The 19,202-nt window shown below is 30.0% G+C and overlaps 1 protein-coding gene across 6 annotated transcripts in view; it reads left to right on the top strand.

Moving 5' to 3' along the window:
• Lar (tyrosine-protein phosphatase Lar) overlaps positions 1-19,202 on the top strand; it is a 401,284-nt gene that overhangs the window by 367,041 nt on the left and 15,041 nt on the right. For 3 of the 6 annotated variants that reach the window (XM_088204750.1, XM_088204751.1, XM_088204748.1), the window contains exons 12-18: positions 1,334-1,357; positions 4,098-4,198; positions 4,312-4,374; positions 4,781-4,910; positions 4,979-5,129; positions 6,168-6,304; positions 11,834-12,130. In XM_088204750.1, coding sequence (XP_088060876.1) covers positions 1,334-1,357; positions 4,098-4,198; positions 4,312-4,374; positions 4,781-4,910; positions 4,979-5,129; positions 6,168-6,304; positions 11,834-12,130 — 903 coding nt within the window. The remainder of the gene's footprint in view (positions 1-1,333; positions 1,358-4,097; positions 4,199-4,311; positions 4,375-4,780; positions 4,911-4,978; positions 5,130-6,167; positions 6,305-11,833; positions 12,131-19,202) is intronic. The other 3 variants (XM_088204753.1, XM_088204754.1, XM_088204752.1) reach the window with 1 other exon arrangement.

Raw genomic sequence — 19,202 nt, 5'->3', positions numbered from 1 at the left:
ACTGTGGTTTATAATCTTAGAAATCATTATAGTTGTATTTATTGAGCTTTTTTCGAATATCTCTTGTATATTAGTAGCGAAAATGGCATATTGCTTGTCATACTAATATATATTTTCTAATGAAACTATTACTTCTGGTGAACTTTGCTTTTTTATAAATTAAATTGAATAAAATTTATCTATTAAATTCTGAATAAATTATAATTAGGGATTAAATATTAATTATAATACTATTATAAGTAATTTATTTTAATTGTAAGCAGGTGAATTGTATGGAACGACGAAAAATTGTACATATGTTATTATTGTATTTTTTAAATTTATAAATGTGTATAATTAATAATTTACAAAAAATCTTCAGCTTAGTTTCATTACGTTCCAAACAATATTAATTCTGTTTTTGCCATATAAATAAAATTTTGCCATGACGTCTTATGACGTCTTTGGACTTCTAACTCAAAGACAGTAATTATGTTAGATGGAACTTTTTTAAACTATGCTGGCGAAGTGTATTCTTACTATGATTTATGTGCGTATTTTTTTCTATTATACATTTGCATTCATTAAGAATTAATTAAAAAACATATATAGGATGTTGTGATGGTTTTTCGGCTGACGAACGTTTATTGATATCCAGTGGTTGGTTATTTTTTGAGAAACGGCATCGCTTGTATGGTCTCTTGACGCTTTATATACATATCATATGAATATTTAAATTTTACGTGTGCGCGCTCGCAGCGCGCACATATGTCCGGCTTGTCTCTGTTATGTCTTTTTTTTTGTTTTTGTGTTTTTCATGTGTTTGAGATGGGTTATAACGTTTTCTTTTCATGCATTCAATCGCGTGATTGATTGTTTGTCACGGGCTGTCGCCATCGTCCCTACGCTTGATGTAAGTTTATAATTTGATTTGTGAAATGGCCGTATGGTTTGTAGTCGTTGTTTGGCACTTTTTTGTTTCGTTAATACTTATAATTTTGAGTACTGTTGTACATATTTAGTGTACATATACATAAGATCGCTGTTATACATGACGCACGTTAAATATGCACTTCAATAGACCACGCCCATCATATGATTGGCTGATAATCGACGAATCAAATTAGTAATAGTGTTATTCAAATTGAAGTACAGATTTATCGCGTTTTTACTATGGTTTTCTAATTGATTTGAAATGCACTTTTTATTTGATTTTATATTATATTCGAGTAGAATTTGTCGTGAGAGTATTTATTCATACAGTACTCTTTAGTTATTATGATACTTGATATTTATTTAAAAGAGTGAAACTAACATTACTTTTATTTTTCCATTTCTTCACTTAACTATGCAGTGGATTCTTCGTATGGAGGCGCCAGTAAGTAATACTTATCAAAAACGTGTATGTGCTTGTCGAAAACATGCAACACAAACATAACTGCTTAAAACACATGTATAAAAAATATAAATATATATATAATAAAATAATAATGGAGTAAAATCAAAAACATAACATGCTTTTGCACATTTAATTGGACACATTTATAATTTTTACCAAACATAATATAATTTATAAAACATGTAATAATATTTTTTTTAAAGCATTTCCTCAAAAAAAACTGACAATAGTATTATTTACAAAATTGCTAATGCAAAAATCGAGTTGTACAAAATTATAATAAGAACACTGCATTTTATTAATATTTTTTTGGAATTTAATAAATCTGATTCTAAAAGAGTTGCAATTATTTCTTTAAAAAATTTCGTAAAAAGTTCGTAACATATGGCGGACGATTGTCGAAATATTATTTCACTCCCATAGGAGCTATTCCTTATTAACATAGATACGGCAGTTACGAATTTTAGTTCAGTTTTTTTAAAGTAGCTTAGATGCATTTAGTCTATTAAGAACCCTTTCTTTGTATAGAGTAATTTAAATTTTCTATGAAAGTATATTACTTCCATCAACCGTTTTCCCTTTAGTTTCGTAAAACTATTCCTACGATCATCATGGGAATGTTATGTGTAGAGAAACCCTTATTAAATATCTCGGAATCACTTTTTAGAGCAAGTCGAGATTCTCTCTACACGTAAACGATGTCAGCGAAAATTTTTACGAATAACGCATTTAACTTTAATGATTCGTCAGCTATTTGTGTATATTATGACAGAAGCTTGCAGAATTTTTGAATCTGAATTTATAATTGAAAAAGTTCAGAAAATATTTTTGAGATCCCTTAGCAATATTAAACGTTTTAGTTAGAGAAACTTAACCAATAAAGATCTCTGAATCACTTAAATCATTTAAACGACATTTGGGAATAATCTTTTGAACCTCTTACTTTGACTCGAATATCTACAACAAAAAATGAATAGATTATTTTTTTACCAATGAGTCACTACTTATTTTTTTAGAAACGGTTTGACATATGTGATTGTCACATTTGTTATACACGACAAACAAAAAATATGTATTATTATATTACAGTAGAAAATATTATTACTATACTATGCTGTACAATTCGAGGGTCGCAATTGATATTGTGAATCATACTATCGTTTCTTATTTAGTTTAATTTTTTTTGCTTGAAATTAATTTCAGGTAAACTTGCAAATAAATTATATTTAAATTCGTGGAAACAATTACAATTGGCTATAATTATATATTTTAGATCCACTTCACGTGTTTCTCAGTCCTCTAGCTTGAGATCTCTTTTATTTATTTTATATAATCTGAAAAAATAATTACAATGCTCTTAGCTGATGTAAGTGTAAATAATTTCCCTATTTTAATTAATGCATGAATAATTAAATTTATAAAATTGCTATGTCATTATTTATACTAAAAATAAAAACAAAATAAATTAAAAAGCAATTTTAACTATTAATTACTTTTTTATCCAAGTTCTTAAAAATATTGTATATTTTTAAGAACAATTAATTTAAAATACATTATCTCAACTTGTATAAAAAATATTATTATTTAATTCAGGGATCATTCATGGAAAAAAAAATATTTTACACATTTTCGGTTTAATTACAATTACGAATCTAAGGAATAAATAAATATTTTTAAATTAACTTAAAACTCATAAAAAGCAATAACTTTAATATAAGATCGTATGATATCTCTATACTACGTATGTGTAGTAGATATGATGCAGTGAATGTGTATTACTAGTGAAGTTATATTTCACTGGAGTTTTATTGAAATCATATTTTAATATATTTTTTATAGCAAAAAATTAAGGCAACTGATAAACGCTAGTGAAATAAAATAGTTCTCTAAAATGTATATGAATATTAATTTGACAGTTGCGAAACGTCAATTTGCTGTTTAAACCCAAACCCCACTACAACAAATTAACTAAACTAAATATATTATTTTAGAACTTTGGTTGGGTTAATTCGTTTCGCTCAGACGATGATATGTTAAAATTTTGTGTATTTCTTGTTACATATATTTAAATTGCTAATGAAAGTATAAGTCAGCTGGTAATACACGTTTAATGTAACATAAAAATATATAACAATAAATATTTTAATAAATATATAAATATTTTTGAAGACTAGATTATATTTAAAAACAAATTTGTAAACATTGCAATAATATTATAATTGCTTTTCTTGTGTCTTTATTTTTATATAATTTCTTTCAATATGTACCGTTTCAGGAAGTCACATAAAATAATATAATAATGATAATGTTTAAAACCTTACAAATAATAATAAGTAAAACGTTTAAGATAAAGTGCTTATAATATTGAAATAAAACAATTTATAAAATCTGACTGCTTAATAAATATAAAATAAAAACAAACTTTTCGAATGTGAAATATTTTTTTTAATAAATCATATCTCATTGCATTGAATTTTAATTTGGAATGCTTATTCGTCACATATAACTCAATACAATAAAAAATGATACATTGATATTTAATAATTCTAATCCATGAATATTTATTTGTTAATTTATATAATATGCATATATTAATAATAATGTACGAAAGCTTACCCAAAACACTACTACAAAACACTGTTGTGTAATATTCTATACAATATATGTATATATTCTTTAATTGTGAAATATGACCAAAGTTTCACGTGGTTTTTCACAGAACCTGGTACTGCACCGCGAAACGTACAAGTTCGACCGCTAAGCTCCAGCACAATGGTAATCCAATGGGACGAACCAGAAACGCCTAACGGGCAGGTCACGGTAGGTCGCCAAACTTTAATTAAGCTTTTTATACTATGTTGTATACAACATGTTTTATTCTATTTTCTCAATACATAAATAATTATTAAATATATATGGTGTTTTTTGTGCAGGGCTACAAAGTATACTACACGGTGGACCCTACGCTGCAAATGCAATCATGGGACTCCCAAATGGTAATAATTTAGCTCATTAAGATTACTTGCTTTAATTCTTTTTCCAATTCTATTTATAAAAAATAATATTATGTGTGGAATAATTTTTAAAAAATATGGATAATATATATTTTTGTAAAAGTATTACACGTTTTAATTTTTAACTTATTTTTAAGACTTATGGGACAATCTGATATATAACTCATTTTTTTTGAGACTTTTTTTTTCTCTTTCTATAAATAACATAACACATAGCATATGTGATTATTTTTCACGCTTTCCTTGAATCGCCTCGCGTCAAAGAATATGTTTCTTTTGTACAAAGCAAACTTTTTCCATATCATTATTTATTATATTTCCTTTTCCATGCATACATTTTATTTTTTTTGATTTACACTATTATATACACACATGTATATTTTTTTAGGTCGACAACAACCAACTGACTACCATTAGCGAGCTAACTCCTCACACTGTTTATACGATCAGAGTACAGGCGTTTACTTCCGTGGGCCCGGGACCTCTGTCCCCCCCTGTGCAGGTCAAAACTCAACAAGGTAAATCGATCTTCTATGTTTAGTTTTAATATACTTTCAGATTTTTTAAATAATGTGTTGTTGTACAGGCGTACCTTCTCAACCATCCAACTTGAGAGTGGCTGAAGCTGGAGAAACGTCTGTCATCTTGCAGTGGAGCAAACCAACTCATTCCGGAGAGAACATAGTCAGCTACGAACTGTATTGGAATGATACGTACGCAAAGGAGAAGCTACACAGGTAAAGTTTTTATGAAATAAATATTTTTACATTGCGTTCATACTACTGTCTGATACGCATATCAATTTTCAGTCATTTTATCGCGCTTAGCGATTTATTAATATTTAAAATGTCATAATAATAAATTTTCAATAAAATTGAAAATAATCTGTAAAGTAGTGCATATGTTAAATAAGGCTTTTGGCAAGGATGTTATTTCTAAACAAAAGGCCAATGAATGATACAAATGTGATGTCTGTCTCTCTAAGGAGATCCTCATTCCGTGGATGTAGCTCTAAAGGCTGCAATCCTTGTGGCAGACATCGTTGAAGGCCTTCTCTGGAAAATATCATAAATGTAGGAGTAGACGCTTGGCTGACTTTTATAGAATGAAAGCTTATTTGATATGGTCATCTGCGGAGTTTTCAATGGAGTCAGCCGGCCAATGACTTGCTTTTATCGTAGTTTCCATATTACAAGTAGTTGCAAAAAACATTTTTCTTTCCTTTGGGGCAAATATATTGGCAAAGCGTTAACCACAATGATAAGATAAGTGGCTTAGCACAAAAATATTAAGAACACTGCTTAGCTGTAGAACACTGACAAGCTTTGTTTATTAATTACATATTATTTACTTCATGGTTATTAAATGGTAATTATCTTTAATTTACGCAACTTATTTAAATAAACGCATATGTTCCTTTTGCTTTAAAAGTTTTAATAATAACATATAAGGTGGTAAATTATAGGACACTCAATAGATGTGAAAGCACTCCGTCACAACACCTTTCAAATTGCCACCCATCGTCGATTAAATCAATTATATCTGCACTGCGCTCCTTTGCCCCACTCTACTGTACACGAAATTTCATTTTTTATGGGAAAAGTGAAATTATGGGTATATAAATCTTTCACATAATAGCTTAATTATTTTTCCCCTCTCGAAAGTCTAAGTTACCGCAGCAAAGTTTAACGCGCCCCCGTAGGCCGTCCGTTTCTCTTCCTTTCGCCGAGTATTAGCCAAGTCCATTAACGAAGCGTTGTTGTCTTGTTATTCAGGCGCATCCCCATATCGGAGTCGTACACGCTGAGCGGTCTATACCCGAACACCCTGTACTACGTGTGGCTGGCGGCCAGGTCCCAGCGCGGCGAGGGGGCGACTACCCCTCCAGTGCCCGTTCGCACCAAGCAGTACGGTAAGAGAAGGACTTAGCTCCTATACTGACGACCCACCCCCCACTCTGGAGTGGGTCGTCGTACCACTCATACCACCTGGATAGGTGACATGCCACGACACGTCGCAGAAACGCCGATTTACACACCAGAGCGGGCACCGCTAAGGGCATGGTCACACGGTGAGCGTTTTCGCCAGTGTGACTGGCTACTTAATGGCGCGTTCACATCAACGCAAAGCAATATTTTGTATTTAGATCAATTTATGACGTTACGCAAAAAATAATATAAATGATGCACATTGCCAATAACATGATAGTGCAACGAATTTATGATTCCTTAATTTATAAAACGTTTGAATCAAAGCTATACAACTCAATATAATACTGATTAATTATTATACAAAAAAGTAGTTAAAATATTATAGTTTGCCTTACCAGCAGTTTTATTTTTGTAAAATATTTTTGCTATGACTAAATATTTAAATAAATAATTATTTTTTGGCTCAGGATTACGGACTTCTGAGAAGTAAATAATATTTTTGACGTTCCAGTCTCATTTTTAAATATTAATAAAAAATATGGATTTTAATTTAACTTTTTATTATCGTTATTTACCAGTGAAATGTGTTATATTTAAATACACATGAATTATATTTAAATTCACATATGTATTAACAGTAAATTATCAAATTTTTGCAATCACGTCTGGTTGTACGCTGTAGTGTGAACAATCGTTTATAACGCGCTTAGTATATTTCTTTCATATCTTGTTTAATTATTTATTATCACTGGGCGTGTGTAAATTGTGTAAAATAAAATATAAATTTTAGTTTTAGTAAATTTATTTAAACTTTCGTCAGAGAGTTAAATACTTTCTTTACTTTTATGCTTAATTTTACAAAAAAAAAATAGTGAGCGATTATTACATTAATGAAAATAAAAATATTTTTTTTTGTTACTTAAATATAAATAATAATGGCTTTAACATTATATCAAAACTAAATTCTTTGTTTTAAATATATAGTGCTGTTTTAAAACAGCGTTTTTGGATGTTTGCAAAATTGATTAAAATGAATATTAAGCGTGACTTCATAATTTATTCTGCGTTGGTGTGAACGCAGCTTTATGTGCCGCTCTTTCGAAACACAAACACACACATACAAAACACATAAAAAAACACAGTAAAAAGGGAATTAATACGCGCGGACTACTGATCAATAAGGTAAAGTTCACTTTTTGAATGTGATAATACCCGGCACAAAGTATTTCAATATACATAGTTGCACATCCCGATGTCCCATATGCACAAATTTTATTTTATCATATAATATATATTCAACGTTGATGTACTGTAATTTATTTTTTGCGAAAACGTTCGATCCTTTCGCTTTCGCTGAAAATATGTTACATATTTTTTTATCTTCCTAATACGTCGCAAAGAATAAATCGTATTTTTTATATTATTTATATATACATATATACGCTTTTCGTCTTTGTGTTGTATATTTTTTTTAAATAAAAAAATAAGCTTTAAGCTCCAGTATATATTCCACACGATTTCAATATTATCGCACAGCACTTGTCGAATACGTGTTTTTTATTTATTTATTGGGGTATAGCGAAGATGTAGCAACAAAGAGTGATAGGTAAAAAAATCTAAATTGTCCCTGTTTTATTTATATAAAAAAACAACACTCATACATACTCATACACACATCATAAAACACTAAAAAATGTATTTAACTATTGTGTGTGTATATCGTGAACGTGTGCTTCGATTGTGTGATCGTGACGACGTGTGTTAATTTGTTTTTGATGCATGCCACAATTATAAATTTAGGTATTTAATTATATATTTAATAATTGATTATTTTAGGAATGTATTAATTGATAATTGTGTATTTTTATTTCTTTATGTTTATATATTTATTTCGTTATATATAAATGATGGCAAATGACTGATTTCTGTTTTTAACGCACCGCACTTATTATTTCAATTTTTAATTTTATTTTTGTGCATTCAGTGATTGCACTTAACCAGGATCTCTTTACAGCAAAATCATAATGATAATGTACATTTTTTTTACAGTATCATTTCCATGTTATATTATATATTTGTATACGTTGTTAATAATTTCAACTGCCGCCATTTCCGAATGGAGACAATGTTTAACGATGGTAATTAATTTACATGCGGACCATTAAAACACCGAAGTGTAGTCATTTGATCGGATCGGTACAAATCGAGTACCGCTTCCATTATTATTATATATACGTGTACATAAATAAAATAATTGCCTTCGACTCTGTCCTCTCTGAATTTGTTTTGCACAATTCGCGTAATAAATAGCCTTTATTCGCTCGATTATATTTATTTACACACCGTTTGGGTGATTGCTCGCAATTGATGCTCTTTAATAATTTACCTTCAAACCCTAACATGGTTTCAATGAATGGTAATTTTTATTAGGTAATGCAGGAAGCAAAATCACTTCAATATATCATAAAATATCGGAATAGCGTAGTCTCAGAATGTTATTTAGAGGCCGCGGGTTCAAGCTACGGCAGTAGACCCGAATTTTTGTATATAAAAATACGCTATTATTAAAAGACATTTTTATTATTTAACGAAATTATTTTTCATTAGTATGATATATTATGTATATTATCATTTTACGACTTAAGTTATAGAAGTTATTTGATCTTAAGAATATGCTATTTTTAACATTATTTTATATGCAAGCCAATATAGATTTTGTAAATCAAATGCATATTCTTTTTACGATGAATATCGCAAGTTTTATTTTTAACAGTACTTAATTTATTTTTTTGTTAAATAAACATTCATTGTAGTATATATATATACTGTCAATAATTTACTCTTGGTTATAAACAACTTACACAAAAATTAAGTTATTCTCTCAAACCTCTGAACTTTAACATACCAAACCATGTGCACGTGTATCTATTGTGTGTACACAAACAGGTCTCTAAAGATCCCGCTTTCGTTATGACGTGACAACCTCAAATTGAAATTATGCAAATTCGCCTTTGTAAGGTAGCGATTTACATGCCGCAAAAGCGAAATTGTCTCCATTATGCGCCCAAAATCCGAAACATCTTCAAACTCACCTTAAGCGTCGACCGTTTTTCCCCACATGCACAGTTGAAACTTTTCAGACTGCTCTAAAATAATCTCGTCACGTCAAAAGTGGCACACGCATTCCACTTTTGAACGACTTCATTACGCGATCGAATCGATTCCAAACAACGAGCAGAAGTTTATTATCTCGCTCGCTATGCAGATGACCGTATATCAAATGTACTTTATGCGACCATTGTTCCTTCGAAAGATTTATCTCTGATAATTCCCGCTTTTAGCTTTGATGCCTTTTTCGGGGGTTTGAGAAGCGGCGCCCCTTTTCTCCGGCGGCGAAAGGAGCAGCTTCGGATGCGACTCGGTCCCCAGGGCGCACTCTGGGTCTTTCAATCTCGTCTTTAGTATCTCGATTCACTCATCTCTCTCTCGACATGGCCAAACACGCCCCGCTTCTTTTCTTTCCCTCGCTCTAAATTCTGCTCGACGTTCCGAGATTACATCTCGATTCCGCTGCTCCATTATGAAATTCGTTTCAATCATCTCTTTGATCTTCGACGTTCCGGGCCGTTCGGATTTGCTTCATTAAATGTTGAAAATGATGGCTTATGGCGCATTTTAAGAATGGCCTATTAATTACAGTTAATATTTTTTTACCCTACTTTTAACCCAGTGTATGTTAAAATAAAAATTTTCATTAATATAGCATTTAACTTTGGGCGTTCATAAAATATTGCAAAGAATTTGCAACAATATTTCCGTTGAGACCGTTTCTTTCTACTTGTACTTAATCTTCACTATTTACCATTAGGAAAAATAAACTTTTAGATCTCAAATATGGCTTTGAGGTGTTGAAAACAGCTTGATTTTGATACAATTGCTCCTCTAATGCGAATTTTCGATCTTGAGAAATGCACAATAGTTCATTCATATTCATAAAAATATTGGCAAATTATGCAACAAAACTATAAACCAGTTGCATTGTTGTCAGCTTCTGGTAATTATTCTGAATAATTACACGTTTATTATATCAACAGCATAGTTTTCATCCCACTCGTTCCACTGTCACTAATCCTATTTTACTGAAATCATCTGATTTTTTTGTGTTCATTTAGTGGTAACTCTCCATTGTTTTCTAATGGTTACCAAGTCAATTGACTTCAGCTTTCGTGGATAAAATATTTTTAAGTCATAATGCCGAATCGCTCGAAATTAAGTGAAAAACAAAAAGCCATTATCATTGTGTATTCCTCAATAGAGTTTTCGACAAGACAAATTTCGCAGTCTGTTGGTTGTAACTAATCAACAGTTTAAAGACTTTAAAAACATCGATACAGGTTCATCAAATCGAGTTAAGGGTAGTGGACTTACCGAAGTTACCTTATCTGGTGAAGATCGGTTGATACCTCGAATCTGCTTACGTGATTAGCGTAAAACAGTGGTAGATATTACCAGCGAGTTCGATAATACAAAAAACTCGTAAGCATCTCAGGAATGAAGATTTTTTTGGCCGTATACCTGCTAAAAAGCCGTTATTGACCCAAAAAATGCGAATGGGCCAATCGGCATAAATATTAGAGTTCTGTCGATTGAAGAAGAGTGATGTTTTCTGATGAGAGCAAAATTAATTTATTCGGATCAGATGGAGCGCTTACGTACGTTGCAGAAAAAGTGATAAATAACGGGATTATTGTTTCCAGCCTAGTGTACTAAATCCAGGAAGCCAAATGATCTGGGGATGCTTTTTGTATTTCGAAGTGGGAAGTATTTTTACTTCCCACTAATGTGTCTAAAAAGGTTATCTAAGCCTTTGTCATATTTTTCTTTCCATTTTAATTTTTTAACTTTATTAAAACTATAATAAGTTCTTCGCAGATAGTTGTTTGCCGCTAAGCATTTCTTTATATTACTGAAGGGTCTCAAAAAAAATAGCTTTGGGTTTCGGAAAGTCTTTGAAAGTTATGATCGTGTCCTTTTCTGAAGCCCGTTAGAATTAGGATGTCCACACTAGCAGATTCGCATATGACTGTCGCCATCTAGCTCCTTATTACGCTGGCATTGCACATAGGCTTACTTTATATTAGTTACGATTTTTTTATACTATGTATTGTTTTCATAGTCACTAAATAAATAATCATTGAAGTGATTTTGCTCAAGTTGCTAAAAAAATTGCTAGGGCTGATGTCATCTTTTGCCCACGGACTGGAATGAGGTGGCGAGCAAGTTATACAATTTTTTACGTTATCAAATAACCATTGCTACGAAACCTTCTTTCCCCATTTTTTGATTTTAATGAGCAGCGAGCAATCCTAGATGTTTGTCAAGGAGTAGTCTAATGTCTTAAGCTTTGGGTACGTCGGGGTCACTAGTAGGGGGGTTGCTCTTGTATCGAGCGACGAAATCAGAGAGATCAGAGTCACCGCGGTGCTGATGTAAACTGCGATGGGTCACAGTTCCCGGCGCGCCGCCGCGCAACGTCACGGGAGAGGCCGTGTCGGCCACGTCGGTCAGGATGTCATGGCTGCCGCCACCGGCCGAGCGCTCCAACGGCCCGATCATGTACTACAAGGTGCAAGTGGTCGAGTCGGGCAGATCCGACAGCGAAGCCTACACAGTGAAGCTCAACGACACCTCCTTCGTGATGGACGAGCTCAAGCGGTGGACGGAGTACCGGGTGTGGGTGCTGGCTGGCACCAGCGTGGGCGACGGTCCTCCCAGCTACCCGATCACCGTGCGAACCCACGAAGACGGTACGTACCATTGCACTGACACATGCACACACATTTATGACAGGGTTAGGCTCGAGATCATCTCGAAGCGTTCGAAAATTTCATTCATAACAACCGTTTCAAGCTTCCTCCAGACGTTGGTCACACGCATCGACGCCAGAAGGAGGCTTGATAAGCGGCACTCATTTTTTTCAATATACATTATATACAGTACTTTAACCATACATTCGAACGCTTCTTTCGCGCGCGAATACAAATCGCATATTCAAAAAAAATATTTTGTAACTAATCATGTGATATTTTTTCTACTAACAAATTAATAAAATGATATATTTTCCATTAACATTTTCTATTTCTTTTAATATTTATGAGGAAAACGGGTACAGGTATTGAAAAATAATATATTCACCAAACAAATGCACATTTATTATATTATTCCACACATATGAGTCACTCAGCGTTAAAAATAATCTGTTTCTGCAAATTATAATATTGGTTTATACACTGGCATGAATTTTTTTATTTATATTTGTAGTTTATTTTTTATTAAAAAATAGGAAAATATAAATTATAGTATTAGGTCTCAATTATTGAGTTTTTTCGCTCGTTATCCATCGGTTGATGGTTAGTATGCGATGTGAACAGATTTTTTTAATACTCCAATGCAATTTTAATAAAAGTAAAAAATATTTACTCCTCACTTTTGCAAACGTGAAAAGAGCAAATTCAGCATATACAATTAGGTGATCCATAAATAGAAAATTTAAAAAAATCAATAAAAATTGTATGATGCTTTAAAGTTTATAATCCGCGAGAGTCGACAATGGTCGGCACTTCATAAAATTTTTGTTAATCCTTTGACTCACAGTAGAAACACATTTTTGGTGTCAACAATATATTGGGACGGGTGAGCCGTTTCACGTGTTTTTTCGATAAACAAATTCAAGTATTAAAATGGTCCTACGCTCATGGACGATACGCGAAACAAGAGTGGATCTGAAATATTTATTTGGCATCTTACTTTGGTTTCATGATCAAATTTAATCCTGACTGTGGATTCTAAAGTTTATATACTATGACTAAAATTTAGTCTTTCATAGATACAACTTTATAATAATTACATTGTTTATCTATTATTTTATGAATATTTTTAAATTGCCGCTGTAATTAATTTTGAAGTATTTATTTTAACCAAAAGCTTAATTTTATTTTTACTGGTGAAAACCTTACTTTTCTGATTTATTATATTATAAAATAAATACAAAAAAATAATTTAATAAAAATATTTATATATTATAATATATGTTAATAAATATTTATATATTTTAATATATGTTTTATTTAATATAAATATTTATATTAAATAAAACGATCCATTAAAAAACATTATACATATAAATTGAATATTTATACTGGCAAGGGAAAAAGTTCGTTTTATTGGTTTTATTTTTCCAGGTTAACTAAATTTAATCTTTAATATTAATAAATCTAAATTTAATCTTTTCCATCTATGATCTAAGCTAAATTAGATATAAAAAAATAATTTCTTCTAATAAATCAGCTTTTATGAAAGCTCTTAAATCAGATTTGATTATTTTATTCGTGAAAAATATACACTCTTCAGCGTACTAAACGTGGTAAAGAAAATTATAAAAACGTGGCGGAATCGGTCGATTTTTTTTCGACTCTGACTCCGACTTCGACTCTTTCTAAAATAGTACCACTGCGACTCCTACGCCACAGCCCTGCATATATAATCAAAATGGATAAAAATTGAATTCTTATATTTTTACCCAACCTTTATATTTTTCAACAAATTTTGATTAACAGCCGCTTATTTTCTTTGTAAGAAATTAGGACTATATAAATGTATTTAATTCACAGTACAACAAAAAAAATCTAAAATGTCGATAAATTCATAAATAGTGCCAAAACCGATAATATGATTATAAAATGTTGTATATACGAGTAGAAATTCAGTTCATGACATGCTTACATATAATATGATATATATGTACACACCCTTGTAGCCCTTTATTGTGATTATATGTTTGATTTTATCATAACAACAAAATATAAATTTAATTTTAAGCAAATATTTTTGCAATTAGATTAAAGTACCGCTGAGAGACTCATATATATGTACTTATGAAAAATCACCTTATTGTTATATTTATGTGCGTAATAATATTTCAGCGAATTTGAAGCTATTTTATTATCACAATATTTTTTATCTATTGTGAATATTGTTCGCTGCAGTATTATTACTATATAAAAAATATTATATTAAGTACGTTTTTCTATTGTTCGCGTTTGTAGATTTTGTTTCGTTATTTTTTCATTCAATAATAACATTCCATTTTGTTGTATATTTTTATTAATAATTAATATTTCTTCGCCGCGAGTGAGGAACAAAGGGCGGACGCGAACAATGGAGCGTTCCATATTTATCTAAGAACACATGAATAAATTTTCCGAAACACGCTCGATAACTTGATTGTTATATAAAGGGCGTTTAATTAAAATTTATCTGAGTGCGGGCCTTGTCCCCCGCCATTTCCAAAAATCATCCCGATCCGTTTTACAATATTTTTTTCTTTCAATTTTTACGTTTCATCGTGTGTTTATTTTTCATTTCCGACGCGAAAAAACATTGACCTCTTACGTCATATACTACTAATTCATGGTGTTTTTTTCTCTTCTTCTTCTGCCCTTGAAGCCATATCAGGAATTGCTTCTTAAAATAAAGGAGAGGTTTCATTTATTGAGATGTGTATTTTTACGTCTGTAAGTTCTTAAGATCAAAGCAAAATAAACAACTAGTCATTTGCTAGTGTGAAATTTTATATATTGAACAGGAACAGCTTGAACACAAACATTCCATCATCTACGCTAGTTAATCTTTAAAGATTATTGATAACACCTATAAAATTTATATATTTTAATAAATATAAAACATATTTTAAATACATTCAGATTATGGAATACATTTCAACGTTCGTGTGAGCTCTATAATAGCGTTTTGCTATGTATTTACGAATCTACTTAGAGTAAATTGATATGATATGTTCCATTATACATTATTTGTAATTTTTTAAAAGATTGAGAATTTTGACAAATGATTGCAATTCCAGATCGAATCAAAGCATTTTTTACTATGAAAATCAAAGTATGTATATGCAATTAAATTTACAATCATCTTCCGACTTCATTTCGATTTCAAGTTTCTTAATAGATGAATCTATCGATTTACGCATAATAGACTTGCGAATACCATTAGCAAACCGTTTTGCGCAGGTTAAGCTTTTATATTAATGGAGCTCACTAAATAATCTGCTGTTCCTATCAATATCAGTAATAATAAGTTAATCATTCATTTTTTAATAATAATAATAATTTATATGTTTAGAATTAAATCCACTCACGATCACATGTAATGATTTGTTTTGTATTGGAGCAGTACTGAACTGCTCCATCGTTATTGTTATATATATTTATATCAATAATATTGGCACTCACTGAAATGCAATTTATATGCACCGTAATATTGAATTGTCGACGGCACCGTTTTTTCTTTGAGTTGACGCACCGTTTTATATCAGTATTTAGACTTCGGATGTTTGCATGCTTTCAGTTCACCACACTTACACCTACCTCTCCTAAAAAATGATACATACTATCCCCAAACCTTCAAAAATCCTTCAAAATATCAAAAAAAATATAAAACCACCAGGCACCAGTAGGGTAATGCCGCACCTTGTTGATTGATATATATTTATATAGCACCAACTGCACTTTGTGTAATATGTTTTACACCTTCTGCACCTTGAACGAACTCGTATGACAAGCGATGGTATGCCAGTAAAGAATATGTATGTCCGGAAGAGTGGCAGAGGCGAGCCACACCTCACACAATGAAAAATATCATGTTTTTTATTTATTATATATTTATATTATTATATTTATATACTCTGCCACACGGCGGCGGAAATCACAGATTTACCACATTTGAATACCAATACCTATTTTTGAATTAATAAAATATACCTATACCTAGGAACACTGTATCAGCAAGTATGAAAATACGTACGTACCAAAATAAGACCATACCATTTTGTACATATCATAATCAGAAAAAAATCACGACTGAACACAACACACCGAACCGTCGCCGTATCCATAACTTAATATATTTATTATATATCTATAATCTATATATACATATATATATATACACATGTTCAGAGAGACCGAATCGAAATTTGCTATGAAGCGGACCGGTTCGGCTCGATGTGTTCACCGCTATACTATACTATCTAATACTCTACTTTCTCTATCTCTCTCTCTCTGTCTCTATTCTATCCTATCTAGTTTACTCTATATCTATATATATATATACATCCAATGTAATTTCTTCTTCTTGTTTATATATATTATACTATATATTAAAATACTTTTACACTTGACTCTCGCACTCTATCTCTTACCTGTCGCCTTCTTCCTATTCTCTTAAATAAATATATTTTTTTTACTTCCTGTCGATGCATGTCACTAGTGATTATATTGTAAAAAGAGCGGATGGACGTTTGTATATTGTTATTTTCTGTTGGACTTATTGTTTTTTGGCACTTTTCTTTTAAGCAGTATTCAAAGTGGGGGCTAGTTGACGAAATTATGTGAATAAATTTGATTTTTCAGCATGCAGTCCTTACTACGACGCTCCAGTCGTATAGTACGTTTGGTTTGGTTTGGCAAATTTAATATAAAAATGGTAAAAAAATTAGGTCTACGGTCTACAAAAAAAAAAATGGTAAACTACTACATCGCAATATTTCAATAATATACTCTACGTCTGATTAAAAACACATTTTAATATATAAAATATTCATATAAACTGATTTAAACACATTAATCACAATTTAATTACATCAAATATTCATATAAACTGGTTTACATGACGTTATTTAAATAAATCTTTTACTGAACCGAAATATAATAATGGCATAAAAAATACCATAATTTGATCCAAAAACGATTTACATTATATGTATACATTTATACTATTGAAACAACAATGTATTTGTTGTATCAATATTTATTTAGTGTATATGTTTGGTAATTAAAAACTGCGAGTTTTTTCTTCAATCGTTTTTTTTATAGATTTTTTGCTAATGTTTTAATAATATTTAAATTTATAATACTACAGGAAATTTGCTATATTTTTGCTTTCTTTTGGGTAGAAATGTTTATATTTTTTCAAATTTCAAATTTATTTTGACCTGCCCTGTTTATTTATTTTATCTAAAATCAATATAAATTATTAAAATTGATTAATAAAAATTATTAAAAATATAGCAAATGCTCCTTAGTGAGCTCTATTTTTTACCTGGAAAACCCTACGATAAAAATTCTAAATATTTATATCACAAATACTATAAAAAAATTGTATCTTAAAATTGATATATTCCTTACTTTTGAATGTTTTTTCTAAAAAAAAAAAAAGAAGCTTTGTTTATATAATCGCCATGTTCAACTTCTTTAAAAATTAATCGTCATATTTTATTATAAAATTTTCAGACTTTTATTATAAAAAAATGTAATATATTTAATATTTTTTTTTAAGAAAAGCCACAATAAGTTTATGTAATTTATGTTTTTGATTTTCATTGAGCAGAATTGCTCGTATTTTATTATATGATTTAAAATTGTTTTGCTTCTATCTTTGAAAATAACTTGTTCTATTTTATCTATGTTATATTCTTGAGTTCCTCTTATAAAATAAAATCCACAATTAGGTTGTCAATTTATATTATATCGTACATACTACAGAATTGTTGTATATTTTATATGTTTTTATGGCAGAATATTATAATTTTTATTATGCTTTACTTGCTCTTTGGAATGACCACTTTTTCTGATATCGTTTAAACCTGCAATATAAAATAATGTGTCATACATACTTTTGGTCTGGTTTATTCTACTTTTTAAAAAAATCTACAATAAGTTTGTTTAATATTATAGATATATTTTGTGGTTTTTGCCTAGCAGAATAATCATTCATCTTAACAAACGAATCAAAAATATTTTTTTAGTCATTTTGAAATTGATAATATGGTCTACTTTTTAGGTTTTTCTAAGAACATCTATGTATGTTTTATCATTATGTTCTTTTTTCCTGTTTGAAAAAAACTCGTTGTATTCAATCTAAAATCCTTCAGACATAAATATAATAAATATAATGTGATTTTAATAGGATTTTATTTATTTCTGAGAAAATCTATGATAAGTTAATTCAATATATATATTTCATCGCAGTTACTACATAAAATTCGATATGTTTTATGCATTTCATTGAATTAAAATAAAATGTCTTACTCTTTTTTATTTAAAATTATTTTTTTCGTAGGTATACAAAATTTCATAGACTTTAATGTTTTTTCTCCTGAATCCAATATATATATTATCGCAGTTTCCATAGGAAATTTTGTGATTTTCATTGAGCAGAAATATTTATATTGCATCATAGGATTTAAAATATACCCTGATGTTTGTAAATATAGCAAATGTCACATGCTTTTTATTGGGTAAAATCTACGATAAATTTATCGTAAATATATTTTGTGGTAGTTTTTACAAAAAAAATATGGATTGTGTAGTACATTGAGAAGAAATATTTATATTTCATCATTAGTTTTAAAAAATGTTTTACTATATCTTTAAAAAGAGATCGTATTACTCTATCTAAAATATAGAAAATGAGATTAGCTTTTTAATGACTTTTTATTTTTTCTGGGAAAGTTAACAACATTTTCGTCAAGTATATATTTTACCGCAGTTATTACAGAAAATTTTAATATCTATGTTTTGTGCCTCCCATTGGACATAAATATTTACTTGTATCTAAAACCTCTCTCAGAAAATTTAATAGGTTTTTCGGGTGTTTTGATTTTATTGAGAAAATCTGTGATAAGTGTGTCCAATATATATTTTACTGCGCTTAATAGAGGAAATTTTATGTTTTTTTTTGCTTTTTTATTTATAAAAATCATCTAAAATCTTTCAGATATAGCTCTTGTTTTTTTTTATTCTAATC

This window comes from Plectrocnemia conspersa, unplaced genomic scaffold (genome assembly GCF_051122295.1).
Source record: "Plectrocnemia conspersa isolate PC_06_02 unplaced genomic scaffold, ASM5112229v1 ptg000014l, whole genome shotgun sequence".
Taxonomy (NCBI): Eukaryota; Metazoa; Arthropoda; class Insecta; order Trichoptera; family Polycentropodidae; genus Plectrocnemia; species Plectrocnemia conspersa.
The sequence above is the reverse complement of the archived record's forward strand: the minus strand, read 5'-3'. Positions and strand labels throughout refer to the sequence as shown.